General features: G+C 38.5%; 1 protein-coding gene across 2 annotated transcripts in view; it reads left to right on the top strand.

The window, feature by feature from the left end:
• The window catches only part of tmem178bb (transmembrane protein 178Bb), a 138701-nt gene that overhangs the window by 115146 nt on the left and 3135 nt on the right, over positions 1 to 20420 (top strand). For both annotated transcript variants that reach the window (XM_075472000.1, XM_075471999.1), the window contains exon 4: positions 14973 to 15110. In XM_075472000.1, the coding sequence (XP_075328115.1) occupies positions 14973 to 15110 (138 nt within the window). The remainder of the gene's footprint in view (positions 1 to 14972; positions 15111 to 20420) is intronic.

Genomic DNA, 20420 nt, shown 5'->3' with positions numbered 1-20420 from the left:
CAGGGTGTACCAGTAGGAGCTGGCTTAGTTATTCGCAATTATTAATAAGTGTCTAAAGACAGTTATTAATATTCAATAAAGCTATCAATTAAAATATTTTACAATAGGACACCACTGGCAAATCCAGAAACAAATAGCAGTAGCAGTGTCTAAGATCTGTTCGTTTTTGCATGTCAGTCTGGGAAGATTAGACATGTACAAAGCAGTTGTGAAGGCTATGAGTTTTAGCTAGTTTTAGCACAATAATTAATGATAGTCATTAATAAATTATTAATAAACAATATTTCCTACCAAGGCTGCACGGTGGTGTGGTGGTTAGCACCGTCGCCTCACAGCAAGAAGGTTCCAGGTTCAACACCCAGCTGGGGCCTTTCTGTGTGGAGTTTGCATGTTCTCCCCGTGTATGCGTGGGTTCTCTCCGGGTACTCCGGCTTCCTCCCACTGTCCAAAAAATCATGCATGTTAGGTTGATTGGCATCTCTAAATTGTCCTCTAAATTGAGTGAGTGTGAGCGTGCATGGTTGTTTGTCTCGTTTGTCTCTATGTGGCCCTGCGATGGACTGGCGGCCTGTCCAGGGTGCACCCCGCCTCTCGCCCATTGACTGCTGGGATAGGCTCCAGCCCCCCCGCGACCCGATCGACGGATTCAGCGGTATAGATAATGGATGGATGGATGGATATTTCCTACCATGCTACCGCACTGTGTACAACACAATTACAACGACAATAAAAGAGAGACACTAATCAGCGTGCGTGGATGGTGGGTGTTACCATGTCATTGGTGAGGTTACAAGATTAGATAGATAGATAGATAGATATATAGATAGATAGATAGATAGATAGATAGATAGATAGATAGATACTTTATTGATCCTGAAGGAAATTCAAGTGACGACACTCATCGGCGATGGTGATCAGGACCATGTTTTTACCAAAGGAAATTGCAAAAATGGCACCATGTAGTCAGCCTGTTGATTGGAGATTTATGGCTCTTTGTCTGTGAAGGCACTTGACACTATGACAAAGAGAAGTTGGATGTTGAAATCCCTGTCAGTGGATCTAATTCTGGTAAACACAACATTTTAAATGTTGAATTTTGTGGGATTTGTGTTTAAGGTGGCAGGTTAAACACAGGATGGTTAGTTTGCACCCAATATAACTCAACTCAAATTAACCTTACCATTTAAGTAAAATCACAACGCAAACAAATCAATACAGTGCACATAAAGTACAAAGAATGCTTTATACTTAGCCATGTGGAGCTAATGCGGATGCTAATGCACAGTGAGTTTGTTATCACAGTCCTTGGATTCAGATCGTTCAGTGAAATGTGTCCAGTCTTTGCTGCAAGTCCTTACGTGCTCTCGAAAAGAAGAATACTGGTTGCTTCTTCTTCTGGTGGAGTTAACGCTCACACTAACTCCAGGTCATCGCTCCTTGAAGAATCTCAGCCCTACGCTAGCCACCGTTTCATCTGCTGATAAGGCATCCGTGCAAGCATTGTGTTGCTGCTGCAAGAGAGAGTCACAAAATAGAGAGAGTGATTAGTGGCTAATGGCAGACCATGTAGATCCTGAGGGCTTTGGAGAGCAAATTGAGCATGGCAGCCCTTGTCCTTCCTACTAGTGGGGAGAAGCGTGGAGGAGGGGTCTTGCTGACCCCTGTAGAGGCTGTAGAGAGAGGTTTTATGACCTTCTCTCTTGGGAGGTCTGGTAGGAAAGACCGTATGTAAGCAGACCTTGGGAGATTTATGTATGGAGTTGGGGATATCGCTATGTAGAAAGGCACATCTTGAGCATAAACTGAATTTCACTGTAAAAGTCCAATTTAATGAGGGACAAATGGGGGTTTTCAGTTTGTGAGATCCCCAACAATACATACGTGTACCTAGCCACTGGTTTCATCTGGCTGAAAGCTGAGATGTTTACAATGGCATAAAGCTTTAAGATATAAATTAAGTGTTGCTAATCTCTCTCTGTGTTGCCTTGATCTTGGACTCCAGCTTTCCTCTTCATGGTTGATACTTGGGATGGCTGTAGCTCAGGAGGAAGAGCAGTTGCCTACCAATTGGACTCTCAACTTCGAGTTAACATGGGGTTAAGGCAAGACCTTTAACCCCATGTTGCCTACTGATACGTTCATCAGTGTATGAGTATGTGTCATGTGTGACTGCTTAGAAGACAGCACTGTGTAGCCCAGTAGCGAACCGTGAGCACTACGGCTGGGCCTTCACCTCAGCCCTCATTGCTGAAGAAAAAAAATCATTGCTGGAAAAAAGGCTATCAAGCTAGCCACAACATTGGTCTCGTCTTCCGCCATTCTGTCTCTCAACCGCTCCACTCTGCATGCTTTTCTTCTTCTTCTTCTTCTTGAGTTATTATGGCGGTTGGCAGCTTAACGGAAAAGGTGCATTACCACCACCTGCTGGACTGGGGTGTGGATGCAAGAGAGATTACTCTAATGCTAGACTGGGGCTGCACGCTTTTCGGACTTCACGAAGGCCTACGATCTTTTTTTTTGTCCCGCCCACTTCAAATCAAACCGTGATTGGTCAATTTTCCCATCACTCTCCAAACCAAAACACATAGTTTGGCCTTCCCCGAGATGAGTGAAGTCCTAACCAATTAATGAGCCGGTTAATCTTGCTTCGATAGAGATGGACGATTCTGATTGGATAGTATGTTTCAGGACAGTAACCCTTTCATTGCCGATGTGAATTTGACAGTAAACTTAACTTTGGAACATAGATTAGCGAGAATGTAGTATTAAATGTATTGTATTAAATTAAATGAGAGTGATTGAGTTTTTTTTTAAGTATACATATATTATTATTTAATACTAATGTGTTTTTGTTCTGAATTTTTTAAGGCCTTCTCTGAAGGCATAGAAGGCCCTGAGGGTTCCCCTCTGGTGTAGCCTATATGGACTAAGACGTGAGTGTGCGAGTGAATGTGGCATGCAGTATGAAAGTTCATTAACTTTTTTATGGCGTGTTATTCATCTTGTAGCCACGCAGCTCTAGAATGAGGTCAGCAGTGGTGTACATCAGCTGATTGGTCTCTGTGGTGGTACCACTTGTTAAAGTATGTAGGACTGCATTCACATTTTATAGAAGATTTTCTGAAGGCACTTTGTTTCTTAGTCGTGGCAAAGGATCATGCAGGGTCCAAGTATTCAGCTTAGTTAGGATGTTCCATCTCAGACCAGCTTCCTTTGTGTTAAGGGTATCAGGGCTTTGTACTGGGCTCAGGTACAAACTCTCAGATGGGGGCATGATAATGACTGACCTTTTGTCTGGTCTTCCCTCGCTGTTGCATCTTTGTTGTGCCTCATCGATCTGGGCTAGAAGTTGTTTCTTTGTTATTTTCTGTGTTGGGTTTAAAAGCATCCCATAGGTCCCACATCCTCTGCAAATATCATCTCTCACTAAGGTTGGATGTGTAGTAGCATTCCAAATGTGTGACATCAGTATAAGTCTCTCTCACGTTTAGAGAGTAGAGCGGATGTGGAAAGTGAAAGATACATTTCAATCTCCACACAAGATTTTTTTTTCTTTTTTAAAATAAAACACGACAAAAAAAACCTATGGATTTTTTTGGACACTTTTGCATAAAACCCCACTTTGAGAAGCGTACAATTTAAGGGGATCCTACGGATAAGACAAGTTTAACTTTGGCCTCTTTGTTACCTCTGCTAAATTCCGTCCTTTTTGGTAGTCTGCCTTTTCTTGGCAGGTTTGTTGTGGAACCATATTCTTTCTATTTGCTAATATTGGATTCCATGGTGTCTTAAGGAATATTCAGAGTTTTCTGCATTTTTGAATAACTCATCTATAATCTTTACTTCTTCAACTTTTGAAATGACCTCATTGCAGTGGTTCTGCCTCATTACACAAAAACATGTCACTTGAAAAATGATAAAAGTCCAACATTCCACAAGTTCATACGATTTGGAGTTGGATTTGTGCATAAAATAATGGTTAGGGCAGAATATTCACTTGCCTTTTCATGCACATTTTTGACTTAATGTCTGTTGTCATTTCTTCTATTGTTGAAGCTACTTGATATGAAGGTACTAATATCTTAAAATCAGTCATTTCGTATCTTCTTTAAGACATCATGGAGCCACAGAAGCAATCTCAATCTGGCAAATTGTTAAATAATATAACGTGTCTCCATGATAGACAGGATTTTGGACATTAAACTGAGCGTGACTTTGAGCCTCTGAAAGGGAGCCTTCATTAATGTAACCACTTAGGTCATAAAAATTCTGAACAAACTACGGAGCCAGTAATTGTGACTTTTTTTTAGCTATATGAAATCAAATGTTATGTATGTTTAACTTAACAAAAAGCAAGCAGTCATTTTGAAATTACGGCGCAAAAAGAATATATTCAGATGTTTAACAAATACCTAAATCTACAGTGTATTACATTTCTGCATTCTAAATTATTTTCAGCGACCAAAGGCTTTGCCTAAACAATCCCCAGGAAATTTGAATAATCGAAAAGGCTTTTAAATTCAGAGCAAACTCTATTTCCACTGTCCATGCCACCTCACACAAACAAACCTGCATTCCAGTTTCTTTGTCTCACTTCATTGCTAAACGGGAAGCATTTAATTCATCCATGTTCCAATTGTTCATCTCAGATTTTAAAGCTGGTTCCTGTAACAGTATATTATACAGTTGATATTTCAGAAAGGCACATTTGACTCTGAAATGTAAAGAACAAGTATAAAACACTGGAAAAAAACAAAGTCTTACCAAGTATATTTGTCTCATTTCTAGTCAAAATATCTCATTATACTTAATATAAGACACAAAAGTACTATTTCAGCCAGATATAGGGACTTGTTTGAAGACAATACATCTGGAATATCTTGTTAAATGAAAAAGTCTTGAAAACATATTGTTTTGAGTTGGATTTCATATGAAACAAGCTTTTTTTGACATTTGAAGAGGTTTTTGAACTATTTTTAAGATCACTTTTATTTCAAAAGTCCCAAATATCACATCTTATTTCAAGAAATCTGGACAAGCCGATTTTTACTAGTTCCGTTGGCAGATTTTTTTGCTTATTTCAAGCAAAAACGTCTTGTATTTGTTGTTGTTTTACTTATTTTTCGAGGGGCATTTTTTCAAGTGCATAACAAGTACTTTCAAAATTGGGCACTCAAGCACTTTCTAAACTGCTAAAGCAAAAAATAATATCATAAACCTGTTTATATTTTACACACTGTGGTGTGTTCAAGACTTTACAGTACTTACAGTGAATGTGAGTTACACAAAACATTTTTTAAAGGTATAATCATGCCATCTTCGAGTAATTTAGCACTAAAGAGTTTTTATTCAAAGTACAATAATGGATAGAATTATTAGTAGATCATCTTTTACTTCACCTGGTTTCACTGTTTCCGCTGAGGTCTCTCTTAGAGAGGAAACACACGGCATGATCATAAATGACACCATAACATGGTAAAGAATATCAGCATAGTTTTTCTTTTTTCATCAGGCATACATGCTGGAAAAACAATTCAACACTTAAAATGATGATAATCATGGAGATAATAGTTATTGTAATGATAAAAATAAGAGAAGGAAACAATAGGTAGATGGGGAAGTAGAGGAAGATGTAGCAGAAAGAGGGAAACATTAGTGCTGTATTGTTAGTCGAGTAGTAAGAACTGGTCAGAAACACCTGAGAGCAGCACGAGGTACATGGACCTGGAGGGAAAAGCAGAAACTAAATGAGAAAGTGCCCTCAGAGCATATGCTGTGCAATCATGGGATGTTGATACAAAGAGAATTATGAGAAGGGGAGCTTCTTAGTGCATCCCACAATGCACTTGTCTCAAGCTCAGAACAATTATGTATCGGAAAGACCTGTACAGTAAAAAGCAAGACTTAGCCTTTAAGACGAACATTTGATCACAGTAAAGGGAAATCTCAAACGATAACAGTCCACTCAACATCCATACTTTCATTCATATCTGCATCATCTAAATGTGAAAGCCTTACCTGCATCATGTGCAGCTACAATTCTTTTTTTTAGTAAGACATTGTTAAACTATGACAGACCTCCTCAGATGTCCAACCCCTTTTAGATTTGCTTTTTTTTTTTTAAATCTTCGTTTTATTTTATTTTATTTACAAAGAAATTCCTGTAACATCTTCCACTTCAGTTTGATAAAAGATGCAAACACCTATCTTTGTTCAACATCGATTACTTTGCACAGAAGTTGTCTTACCCACACCAAAAAGAGTATTTGGATTTCGAGAGCAGTTTTTTTGACAGGGACAATGTTGAGTGATTTATTTCTACCAGTGCACAGAGATTGACATGCAGTGTGTTGCTTTTTCTCAAATTGTCCTGGTGTTAGGTCCGTTTCATTGTAATCTTTTATTCAGTTTGGTTTATTGAGAAGTTACGAATTCCTTCTCTGTCTTTGCTTAATTTCCAATCTTTATTCGTTTTCCTAACCTGATGCTCGTTATTCCCTACATGTACTAACTTGTGTATTTAGACAGTGCTTGCAATCAAGTAGTCTTTTTGGCTTAGAAAGTATCCCTAAGAGACGGAAATAGTGGTATTCAAAATATCTAAATTCCAAGAAAAGATGCTTAAATGCTTGTTTTCTTTTTATCTCTCTTGGGATAGTATGCACTGGCCTATGCTTCAATCAAAGTAAAGATACTAAAGATAGTAAAGGCAATGCTGTCACACAATTCCTTGCAGCAACAATATTCAGTGACGCAGTATGACTATAATGCAATAAAAATGAGAGCAGACAAATAATTGTGAATGTTTTTTTTAGAGGGAATTTGCTGACTTGCATGTCTAAAGTGTGAACACATGGAATAAAGAGATTGTCCTCCCTAAAATGTACCAATGTGGCATTTGTTTATTCAGGCAGATACAGTCAGTGATTACCTTCCAAGAATATGCAACCTCGAGTGATCAAGTGAGAGCAACATCATGTGAGGAGTGAAAAAGTCCATCGCATTATAGTATTGTTAGTTAATGTCGTTAGTCCTGTTTTCTAACCCTAGCCAAGCAGGTTTGATTTTGACGTGTTTCCACCAGAAATAACCACAAAGTTAGAATATTTTGCTGTAATGTCCCTTGTAACCAAGGCAACCAGAAAAATTATGTCCATGATGGTGATGTGCTGAGTTCTCAAAATATGATCTATGATTGTTTTCTAACCCTAACCTAGGAGTGTTTTTGCCCACATCCAACCAGGAAGTGAAAAAAAAGGAATTTAGTAAAGTGTTGTCATGTTATCGATAGAATGTGCGTTGGTCTCACGTCACACAAAGAACCCACATCACATTACATTACATTACATTACATTACGGTCATTTTGCAGACGCTTTTATCCAAAGCAACTTACAATAAGTGTGTTCCACATCGGTAGGCAAAGGAACTTCAGGTCACAAGAAATCATAAGTGCATTTCCTTCCAAAACCAAACAGCTAAGAGCAAAACTAGTGCTAGAGTAAGTGCGGTAAGCTAGGTACCTAGACAAATGGGAAGACAATTTAGAAAACAAAGACAATTTAGGAAACAAATAAGTGCGTAAGGAGCTAGGACAAAACAGGTGATGTCCTAAGAGGGCGGATCTGGGTAGTGTTTCCTGAAGAGGTGGGTTTTCAGCCTGCGGCGAAAGATGGGAAGCGACTCAGCTGTCCTGACATCAGTCGGGAGATCGTTCCACAGAAGCGCCTGCTCCATCCAGCCATCCTCCCTCCCTCTGAGGACATTGTAGTTTCTTAAATTAATTACTTGAGAATGACATCTGGTCACCCTGCCTCTCGCCCAATGACAGCTGGAATAGGCTCCACCCTGAATTGGATTAAGCAGGTATAGAAAATGGAATACATCTGGTCCGATAGTCGTATTTCCACTCTGCCGCTTGTAGAGGTTGTGGTTGTTCACCCTTTGCATGCATGGGCCCTCAGCAATTACTCCAGCATCCTCCCACAGTCCAAAAACATGAATGTTAGGTTAATTGATAGGTTAGAATAATGAAAGGGTTATGCGTTGACAGGTTAGGGTTAAAGTTTAGGTTCGGCAGTCCACAAGGAATGGAAGTCAATGCAATGTCTTGGCAAGAATGTGCAAGCTTCTGTTTTGCTCACAGCTGATTTTGTCAGCATGTGTCCTGTGTGCAAAATGCAATCCTGAGGCCAGAATTAGTACAGTTCAAAGGCTGTGTTGAGTACTTTGCTGGCGATATCCCTCTGCCTCTGTATCTGTGAACAGATAATGCAGAGGTAAATAAAGCTTTGCAGGTGTTAAAATGAAGAAAGATTGTTGACTGGTGTGGTTCAACCCCATGAGTAGTTATGACTTTTTTGAAAATTTAGTAATGACACCCAAGTGCTCAAAATCTCTAAATTAGCTTAAATAGGCTTCAAAGTGGCCTGCACAAGTTGGCGTGGCTCCCACAGGCTCAGCTGACTTTAAGTCCACCAGCCTTTTCACGAAGTGTGTTCCAAATTTGATCAGAAAGACGAACCACATCGACATAGCTCTACACAGCTTTGTCAGTAGCTATGACATAGCTACTGAACTTTATTTTCAGTTGTTCCTTACAGCTATTCTACAACTCTTTTTGTGAGTTTGTTACATACATTATCAAACAGCAGCAGAATCCAAAGAAGAGTCTCCAAAGCGAGTGAGTTGTGCACTTTTACAACTTCATTAATCATTCATTCAGATCAATTATTCAAGAGACAGACCATATCATGGGGATAGGTTTTTGTCAAGGACTTGTTAAATTTTTTATTTAGAGTGGATATTGCTTTTGTTGTATTTTGGAACATATCACTTTCCTTTCATTTGTGTTAGCTCTGCTCCCAGTCTGCCTCCCTACGCCCCTCCCGTCCCCTTTGAGATTCCCTGCTCGGTCCTTTGTGGTACAACCTGTTTCTCCCTTGTTTATTGAGTCCATGTTATCCCCCCATGTGTTGACAGGTTGTCGGTGTACTTTATCAGGGATTCTCACTTGTGTTCCTCCTCTTCTTCGGATGTGGTTTGTTAGATTTTTACTGAGAGATTTGTCTCAGACTCTCCTGTAAACTATTGTTTAGCTTTCCGGATTTTTGGGTTTTGGAACTAGCTTACTTTAACTATTAAACCTAACTTCACTTTTTGTCGAACATGCCATCTGTGTTCTGCATAGGCCTGTAAATCAGCTCATATATGTTCATGCAAAAGCTGTTCTAGCTCTTCCATCACACCAACTTTGCTGTTGTGTGCTAAACCTTTAGTAATACTGATTTTATCCACGAGTTAAAGTTCATGGATGAGTTTATTCGTACTCCCAGTTGGATACTGCCTGTAACTCACTTTTTTAGACCTGTAAAGAGAATCTCACACCTTTCCTCAAAATGGTAAAATCTTTGACGTTATACTCATATGTTGGTCATGTCTTTTACCAGATCAGACATCCTAAAATACAGTAGAGCAATTTATTGTATTTTATAGTAACCAGAAAGCACTCAGGAAGTACATTCTCTTGTATGGCCAATGTTTTTGTTCTGTTATACTTTTTTAGAGTCCAAATTTGTATCAGAATCAAGTTCTTTCTCTCCACCACACTGCAATAAAATTTGTCTCTGAAGATTTAGCTTACAAAATCGCTGACAAAAAGAGCAACAGACATAGAAAAAGAAAACTACTCTCCACTTTGAAGAGGAATGAACAATGAAAGAAAATGTAGTTTTTACACTGGATAAAATGCCCCTCCAAAAATAAGTAAAAAAAACAACAAATACAAGACATTTTTGCTTGAAATAAGCAAAATATCTGCCAATGGAACTAGTGAAAATCGGCCTGTCAAGATTTCTTGAAATAAAATGTGATATTTAGGAAATTAGAAATTTAGGAAATTATCTTGAAATTAGCTTAAAAACCTCTTGAAATGTAAAAAAAAGCTTGTTTCATATGATATGTGACTCAAAACAATTTGTTTCATTTAGCAAGATATTCAAGATGTATTGTATTAAAACAAGTCCCTATATCTGGCTGAAATGGGACTTGTTAGACAGTTGTGTCTGATATTAAGTGTAATGAGATACTCAATGAGAAAAATATACCTGGTAAGATTTAGATTTTTTCCAGTGTAAGCCTGAAAGACTATGACGTATGAGAAGAAGAAACATGCTCATAAAAAGACTAAACAAAACAATAAAATGTTCTAATTTATCTGATAATGATAGTGTAGTTTGCTTTTTGAGATTTACATTTTTGAAGGATATGTGTTGTTATCTAGTTACTGGCGTGTTTTGTGGTACCATAAAGCAAAACGGTGTGGCCCCCAGCTCGAAACCAAAGTTGTCCCGTGCAGTGTCTCAGCCCCAAATGCTCCAGGACAGTTTTAGTCCTGGGACAGTGCGTAACAAAGGTTGATGTCATTTAAAAACCACTCCGCTTTAAAACTGTATATTGTCACTAGCTGACTCCAAAATAAATATCAAAAGTTCATTGCCATGCGTGTTTGACAGAAATGGGTTAAGAACTCAGAAGTCACATGGACGCATTGCATGACTGAAACTCTGTATTCCGTTGCTCTACACTTGTGCTCTCAGGCTCAATGTTTTGACCTTTCTCGCCTCCCAACATGGTGTCCTCTACCAAAGCCTTGTGCCAGCCTCCATCTTGCCTCTGGCATGGCAGCTTACCCATGACATTCTAATCTACTTGAGAAAAGGGAGTCAGTGTTTCTGCTTTGAGCTCTTCCTCCTCTCTCCTTCACTTATTTCTTCCTCTCTCTGCACGCAGTTACTGTCTATGTCATTACCCTCCTGCAGGGTGCCTTGCTGTCCTTGTGGCACAGCCTGGCATCCTCTTAGAGATGGGACCAAGTCACACATGTGCAAGTCTCAAGTAAGTCTTAAGTATTTTTTTCTTGGGCAAGTCAAGTCAAGTCCTGTAATAGGTCAAGTCAAGTCACCTTATTATTTGCAGAATCTGATCTTAATGAAGTGAAAAGACAAGATATAAGTAACTGTCAGTAAACATCATTGGCCAATGTGTCCAACCTGTCCATCCCGTATCATATCAAGCTAACATTAGCTAACTACCGACTAGGCTAACAGGATAATATTAGCTAATTTGACAAGCACTTACTGGTCAGAATGGATCTTCAAATGACCAACAAAGTTCGAAGTTGTCGTCTGGCTGTCCGAGATGTTGACGCCGCATGTCTCATGCTGCGTGTACACCAAGAGCGACCTACGCTACCTGAGCGCCGGAAATCATTATTTCTCTATGGAGGGTGAGCGAACTGGGCGACCAGAGCGGATTCCAGCGATTAAACTCAAGCTAACTTTATGGTAATGAGCTATGACGCGTTTCGGCGAAAACCAATGATAATCCACAGATTGTAGGGGTCCGACAATCCGCGGGGTTCGCGGAAACAGACGTGTAAACTTTGGTTCCTATCCAAACAATAGTCGTTTAATCCTGAGACTGTTGCAATTGCCGTGTCGAGTGCTTCAATACAATAGTGTAGTAACCCCACGCATACCTTTCTCACTGCAATTAGGTTTTATTTCGGATTTTATTTTGGATTTCATTTCGAATTTAGTTTATTTTTCACAGCTGCCTCTGCTATTCCTGCTCTTCTCAGGTGTACCTAATGTAGTTTTACATAATTTGTAACGTGATGTATATCTTGTATAACAAATTGTAAATAACAACACGTTTATTCATGTCCCTGCCCTCTCTTTCTTCCTTTGTTCTTTTTCGCGGGGGTGCTGCACAGCCGCGGGGCCTTTAAAAATTTAACATTCTAAATGTGACGTCACGAGCGAACAAAGCTACCAAAGCAAATTCTCAAGCGAAGCTTCTCCAGCGACCTCCGCTACCAGGCAGCGTAGGTCGCTCTTGGTGTACACGCAGCATTACACTGTGCTGCTGTCTTTTGCCGTCAAAATGGTAATTACGAAAGCTGAAGACAGCGACTCTCGGTACCCCTCCCGCTGACATGTTGATGCATATCTGATATGAGTTTATTCTCTCCAATAAACACTTAAGGTATATAGAGAGGGCATGACTGATTGACAGGGTAGTGATCCAATCATGACACCATTCTCAGCCTGCGCTCCTACCGGGTAATCGATATTATTTTTTAAATGAATTTATTAATTTTATATTCAAACTGAAAACATGAACTGAACAACACTCAAGTCATCGTGTCTCAAGTCAAGTCAAGTGCCGAGTCTTTAACTTCCAAGTCCGAGTCGAGTCTCAAGTCTTTTATTTTTTGTCAAGTCAAGTCACAAGTCATCAAAACAGCGACTCAAGTCGACTCGAGTCCAAGTCACGGTGACTTGAGTCCCCATCTCTGCATCCTCTATGCTTTTGGTTTCCTCTTTCTTTTTGTCCTCACAATACTTGCTCTTCAAAATGAACTATATTTATCGAACTATGCTGAGGTTTAACATCTAGCACGATGGTGAGGACTGCCGTGACTAGTCTCAGACCCCTGTTGCCCTCAATCAGCAAACAGATCTTACAAAAGCAAAGTGCATGCCACATAATAGAGTCTGGCGTGGCAGCAGCTAGTTCCTTCGAAGCGCAGTAAGACTTCCGTTTGCCCTCAAGACCATCTCAGAGGAAACTGCCCACATAAAACCTGCTCAAGAGCCTTTTAGAAGAATGCATTTGATTACATTTTAAGGATTATAATACAGGTCTTGAGGACCTTGAGTTCAAAGTTGATCAACTGTACTCTTATTCCTGGAATACTAAATACTGCCACAGTATATTCAAAGTACTGTTTGTAGAGAGTGTTGGTTCCTTGATACACCCACTAAAGCAACATCACAGTCTGAAAGCAAACACAGCAAATGTCATTCTGGAGTATTTAAACAATTGATTAGGAGAGTGTTGGGGAAAGTCACTTGTCCATATGCACAGAACCAAACAGAGTGTGAAACAACTTTGGGACATCACTTCGTTGTTTTCTATCTTTATAATATAATATAAATTGTCACACAGTGAGGTCAAGTTGGGTTTTTGTCTTGTCTCCATGTTTTGTCATTTCCTGTTTTATTTTGAGGAGTAACTCTCCTCTTGTTTCAGGTCACTTGCTTTTCCTCATGTGTCACCCGTTGGAGTGTCTTCCCTGATTCCTGACGGTGTCCACCTGTTTCCCATCGCCCTCATGCGTCATATAGTCTGCGTCTCCCTTTGTCTTGTGCCTGAGTGTTTCATTTTGTCGATCACCCAAGCCTGCCACAGTCACAGAAAACCTTGCCTTGCTCGTTCGTTTACCAAGCCTCGATTCCTTGCCTCCTTGCGAGTGATTTTTTTTGTTTGTAAATTTTGTAATCTAGTCTAAGTTTTCACAGCCATTTTTGATAGCCTCCTTTAGGAGTGATTTTTCATTATAGATTTTGTAGAGCCTCCGGTTTTGTAGGAGTGCATTTAGTTGTTGTTGTTTTGTTTCTAGTACGAAGTTGTTTTTCCTCCTTAGGCAGTGATTTTTGGTTTATAGTTCTTAGTTAATTGCCCTCCTCATAGCAGAGTGAGTTTAGGTTGTTTTTTTTCCTCTTTTGTTTATTAGGTTTTATATAAAATATAGAAGTACATTTTCATAGCTGATTATTTTCATCACATCGTATTGGTGGTTGGAATTATCTAATAAACTCTGCCTTAATTGGATTCTCTGCATCTGAGTCCTCTTTTAAAGCCCAGGTCTGACATTAAATGATATAATAATTCAAATATAAAATTAATATTAAATAAAATTTCTCTTTAGGATGATTCAATTTGAATTTTGTTATTTATTTCAATTATCTAATTCTATTTCCAGTTTATGTTTTGGAAAAGATTTTAGTCAAACTTTGAAAATATGCAACTTTATAACGTTAACATTAAATTGATTATGAGAATTTGGGAGGGACACTGATTGATGAGAAATTCTGATTTCTGATGCTGCTACTGTTCTGTTTAATACAGGCATTTCTGTCGTGATATGTTTAGGTTTGTTTTTAGAAGCATTTTTTGGGGTCAAAAACAATGAAATTTTAAGAAAAGAAGAAAAAAAAGAAAAGAAAAGCAAGGGAATTTACCGGAAGCTTTTGGTCTCACCTTGTAGACACCATCAGTACATCTGGAGGTTCACATTTAATTTCAAATCTATGAAAAAATGTAATAAACTTGTAAGTATTCAAATATAGTGTTTTTAAACCTGTCTGACTGAAATCATTGCACTTGGTAAAAACTGAATTCAGTGATTCTGAAATATTCTGAAAGTTTTCAAATGTAAAGTTTGAGAAATTGTCTTGTTGTTTTGTGTTATTGATCCAATTAAATCAGAACGTTTGAGCAGGTGCAATAAAAGACTGAAGTCAGATGTGCAGGTTACCCATTCAATGTGTTATGATGCGGGCCCATAATGTCACTGAAAACAGGCTAAACACTGGATAAAGCTATCTATATGCATGCTCCTCAGTACCTTTACTTTTTACCTTTATTAATGCAGGTACATGTTTCCTAAAGGTGATCATTTCTCAATGTTTGGTAATGCAAATATTCTTACAAATGCTGTAAAAACTCCAGATGTCATTATTATTCCAGAAAAGTGGTTATTACTGTAAGAACAGAATAAGATCATGTCTTCCTATTTACTTTGTAGGCATTACGTATTTTGATATTTAGATATAATTACACATCATTGTAGTTGTTCTTGTGTTTTCTTTATTTTTTTAATTTCCCCCACTGGGGGATGAATAAAGTATTTTTCTATTCTATTCTATTCTATTCTATCAGCCCAGAAACCCAAAACGTAATAAAGCACCATACTCTCTGCCATCTCATTTTCTGACAACTGAGTTCTTATCTCTCATCGTTCAGAGAGGAAACGCTTCATGTGTGTCAGGTTATCTCTCCTCACAGCTGTAGTATCCTGTTCAGGTAACTTGATGTTGAACCCTCTCCTTTTGTCTTTCTTCAGACTTGCGGCGAATGACAGCTGGTTTCATGGGCATGGCTGTGGCAATTATCCTGTTTGGCTGGATCATCGGCGTGCTTGGCTGTTGTTGGGACCGAGGCCTCATGCAATATGTGGCTGGCCTCCTCTTTCTCATGGGAGGTGAGTCGAACACACATACCCACACAAAGCTGATGTCTTGAGTGAAATTTTTGCCCAAACCTGACAGGTAAGCTTGATGGACATTTGAATATCAGTTGTTTTGTGTCAAAGACTGAGCAACTTTAAAAAAAAAAAAAGTTATTTGATTCGAATTAGCACTGTCTAGTTTTCTAGTTTTCTGCAAATGCAGAAGAAGTATTCTGGTAGCCTGATAAACCAGCCTAAATGGATTGGATGTCTAATTTAGTCTGGCTCCGATGAATGGATACAACGGAACATTGTTGATGAGCACAACCCGTTGTCTTTCAAACCGTGTCTGTGCCTATAGGCCAACGCTCTGACCAATCAGCGCAACTGACTGTGACGTAGTAAGCGCGACAGAAAGCTTTGGTGGGAGGGGACTCTTCCAAAACTGATGCCAAGGCTGAATCAAATATATATATATATATATGTATATATATATATATATATATATATATATATATATATATATATATATATATGGAAGATATCCACTGGCCATTAATATACAAAAAAGAGCACTACAATTTTGGATGCACCTCAAAACCAGTCCCTCAGACACACTGCACTTTATTGCAGCAAAAACAATGTGTATAAATTAATCATTACATGTTCATTATATTTATGCTTTGGCAATACATTTACTTTTTCTGGTTCTCTGAACCTGGAGCAGTTCGGGAATCATCAGCTACGTGTGTCACGTGCTTGACGTTCACCACTCCAAGATGGCGGCCGTTTTTCTCGCGTCTCAGCAGCCAATGCTCAGTCTAGTGTTCTATATGATGTCTATGTTCGCTTCCACTGCCCAACGTCGCACTGCTCTGTCGTCACTCCCTCAAAACCCCGCACCAGAACCCTCTGCCCCGCCCGCGTTGATTCAAAACACATCTCTGCGTTGTGATTGGTTTAGTTGCCATCTGCCAGATTCAGGGCAGTATTTTCAAAATGACAAGTGGATCGAGGCCAGACCCAACCGCAGGCAAAACATTTTGCCGTCCAGCAGTTGGCGCTGGTTTTCCAGGCTAGTATTCTGGTGTATTTCAAGATTATCTTAATCGTGTGGTCGACCATTTTTATTCTGTACAATTATTGGACAGCATTTTTGACTCCATAATATTGTTCTTGGTGTACGTTTTTACGATTCAAATGATTTAATTTGCATCGTGCCAACTAATTACAAAAGTTAACTCAACTCACTTTAAAATAAGGTTAAAGGTTAAAAAGTTAAAAAGTTTATAACAAATCCAATTAGATACTGTCCAGTTCAATCCAGTTATAATCCCGTCATTCCGACATCCCACCATTCCAACAAGGCTTTCCATATAAGGAAATGTGCGTTACTAAACAGATAACAGTCCCTTCTTTCTCTTTCTTTTTTACATGTTTTAAGACATGTGTACAGATGTGATACAGTCTTTAAAAGCGTAATTAAAGCCTCTCCCTCTCTCTCTCGGCCTGTTATTCTTCAAAGCATGGGATGTTTGAATGATATTAAATTGATACTTAATGATGATTTAAAGGTCAAGTCTACAGTCAGAGGGGAGAATCAGGTGGATGTGGGCTTATTTCGGATTTTAAAAATAAAAATAAAAGATGATGGCACTCAGGATCCATCCATAAGGGCTGAGTTGTTACTTTTTCACTGTAAATCTGGTGTGTGCGTGTAACAGCTGTCGTGTAGGTGTGTCGGATACCTACCTAATATCATGGGTCCGTGGTCATTTTCAAAACGCACTCCAAAAGCAAATTAATGATATTCAAATAGTTTATTACACAAAAAGGAGCGACAAACATAGACAAACACTGTTCACTTATTAATTTAAAAATAATAAACTAATAAAAATAATAAAAATAATAATAGTAATACATTTTGGGTAGCCTAATATATGAAATTGGTTTTATTTGCAGCACCGGGACGTCCGACACAAGTGAGCTGTCATTGATGTCTGTAATTGCAATTATTATTGTTGTATATAATGCCAGCGTGCAAAAGACACATGGGCTCTGTGGAGAGCTCTAGCTCCAGCTGGCTGCTGTGACAGGTCACTGACACTGTATTTCTGTATTTATGTTTATAAAAAAATAAAACATACCGCCATTCCGACAATGGGAGGAAAAAGTGTCGGAATGATGGGACGTCAATTGGAGGCCAATGTCAGAAAGGCGGGATGTCGGAATGGCGGCATGTAACCCTCGTGTCATGAAGTGACTTTCATCAGAACAACAAACTAAACAGATGTCATCAAGGTTGTCCAATTTTCTCAACGTTTAACCTAAAAATTGATGACTAAAATGTGAATTTAAGGATAAACCAAAGCAGCTGATTGAATCTGATATAATAATGGCCGCAGTTTGTGAGATGGAAAACTGATTTTATATAGATTTCCCAAACTCATTCTTTCAATCCTTGATTCTGTTTTAGTAGATTCAGTGATTCCGTTTTCAAGAATTCATACAGTCAATTTCCAGTTTTTTTGAATGCACAAGATTTTAAAAAGTACAAATTATATTATGTAAGCCTTTAACTCATCTGATGAAACTAATCTCAAATGATCCCTCTTTTATGATATGAAATTAAAAAGAAAAAAGAACGTTAGTGTCCATCAAATAGCTTTTAAACTCATATTTTTTCACAAATTTTTCTGGCAGTGCTTGCATAGAATCATATTTGTGCAAAACACACTCTCTCACACACTGTGGAAACATTCGGTATTTCTTTCCTCATCAGTGTAAATAATGTTTTTTATTACTTCGGAAGTAACCGTGAATGTACTGCTAATGAAAGTGAAGTATATAAATGTGCTTCCCTTTAACAACAAGTCATACGTGTCCCAGTTTCTGGCCTGGACAGTCAGTGAAAACTTCACACACGCCCATACCCTGCGTGAACAGCTCCTGCTAGACAAGAGGCAGCTGCACCCTCAATTATGATCAGCCTTGGATTAAGGCCGTGCCCTACAGTTGTATTATGAACAGGCAATTAAAAAGCCAATTATGTTTCTTGGTAATAAAGGCACAAGAAATAGGCTGAGTCAGTCTGCAGGAGCCAAATTACAGCAAAGCAGTCCACAGAGTCAGAGTCAGTCTGTTTCTTAAACAGCTTCTGCTAGAAAAAAGTTCAAAGAAAAGATTTATTTGGATGATGTAGACAGAGTATTACAATCAAAATATTGAAATTATTTGACATACAGGATGTCACTTTCTGTGTGATATTTTCATAATGCTCTGTGTTTTTGCCAATGTTTGCCAACACGCCATTTCATACAAAGGCATCATTTGGCATTAGGGACAAAGATCGGCACAGTTCTTACCCAACAACAAGCAAAACTGTTTGAAACTGAAACAGTTGCTGTCTTCGAAACCGCAAACTACATACTACATACTTGCAAACGGCATACTCATCGATCAGACAGTATGCAGAGCGTTTACACACAATGCATTTCGCTCCTGCTTGAGCCGAAATCAGCCGGCCTGAAGCTGATTTCGCTTAAGCTCTAAACTCTGTAAACTTTAGCAACATTTGAAACATTTTCAGGTGAGAAAGTAGTCGTTTAGATCCCCAACGTGTTGAAAATCTGCCAAAATACCGGCTATTTACAATTTTGTTCCGACAAATTCGGCGCTACTAAAGCTAGCCGTAGTGAGCAACGCACTTCCTATTATTTTCACAAACAAAATACCCGTTGCCTTTTGTCATAGGGAAAGCCATTACGATCCAATTGGTGCTTTTGTTTTGAAAACAGGAAGTGAACCTGCCCTCGTTGTAGCTAGCTTGAAACTGCCGTTTTGACAGGAAATGACGATCGGCCACGTCACGTTACATTGCATCTTGGGTAGTTTGAGTATGAGTAGTAATCTCATGATGCATACCCAACATTTCGGCGAATCTAGTATGCATCCGGGAATTTAAAAAATGTTAAAGTTAGTATGAGTAGTAGGAGTAGTAGGAGAAGTAGGTGGTTTCGAACACAGCCATTGTAACTTGTTGGCATGCTAGACTCACAAACTGTCTTTTACTGTCTTTGCCTCTCTTAAAACTTTATGTTTTGGAATATTGTTTGTGTTGTTTATTTTATTCAGTCACACAGTATACAACAAACGTGTTCAGTACAATCATAGCATTTTTTAAGCGACTGAAAAGGCACAGGCTGAAGCGTAATGCTCATATTTAAGCCTGTCCTGTTGAACAAAATGAAGTTACCCATCAACCTATATTTTACAAATACTAAAGTAAGAAGAAAAATAATATTAAAAAGAGAAAAGACGAAAAACAGAATTGCATCCAATAAAGTCAAAAATAGAAGAATAATGAAGCAAAATCACACAAAATCCTTCACAAATTATAAATACTTGTAGCCCTCAAAAATTGCTTTAGACACCATCCTTTTGAAAACCAAAAATTATGCTGCTGCATTGAATTTGAGATTTGTTTAAACTTTCTAAATACAATAATGCTGGTCAATAAAGATTCTAAACATAATTGGATTTTACTTGTGACTGTTAAATAAAAATTCAAATGAAATTGACAAATTGCAGATTTAGCTTCTTTGCTGCATTTTAGAAAAATGTCCCAACTTTTCTGGATATTGGGTTTGTATATATTAAATGTAAGTACTAACTACAACACAGAGAAAACTGAGTTAAACAGTTTTTGTAACTCTTTAAATATGCTAATCCAACAAGCATGTTTATTCCGCCTCATACATGTCCAGATATGTGGACAAAGGAGTCAGGATATTCTTACAACTACCTCTTCTACATTATTTGAAGCACACATTCCAATCCCCATACACAGAGATGGGGACTCAAGTCACTGTGACTTGGACTCAAGTCGACTCGAGTCGCTGTTTTGATGACTTGTGACTTGACATGACAAAAAATAAAAGACTTGAGACTCGACTCGGACTTGGAAGTTAAAGACTCGGCATTTGACTTGACTTGAGACACGATGACTTGAATGATTTGAGTGTTAAGCATCTAGCATAACTTCGAACTTTGTTCGTCATTTGAAGACCCATTCTGACCAGTAAGTGCTTGTCAAATTAGCTAATATTATCCTGTTAGCCTAGTCGGTAGTTAGCTAATGTTAGCTTGATATGACACAGGGTGGACAGGTTGGACTCATTGGCCAATGATGTTTACTGACAGTTACTTATACTTAGATGACTTGACTTTGACTTGACCTATTACAGGACTTGACTTGACTTGACTTGACTTGACTTGACTTGCCCAAGAAAAAATTACTTGGGACTTACTTTAGACTTGAAAGGTAAGACTTGAGACTTACTT

The sequence above is a fragment of the Odontesthes bonariensis genome, chromosome 8 (genome assembly GCF_027942865.1).
Source record: "Odontesthes bonariensis isolate fOdoBon6 chromosome 8, fOdoBon6.hap1, whole genome shotgun sequence".
NCBI lineage: Eukaryota > Metazoa > Chordata > Actinopteri > Atheriniformes > Atherinopsidae > Odontesthes > Odontesthes bonariensis.
This window is presented reverse-complemented; position numbering and strand designations above follow the sequence as displayed.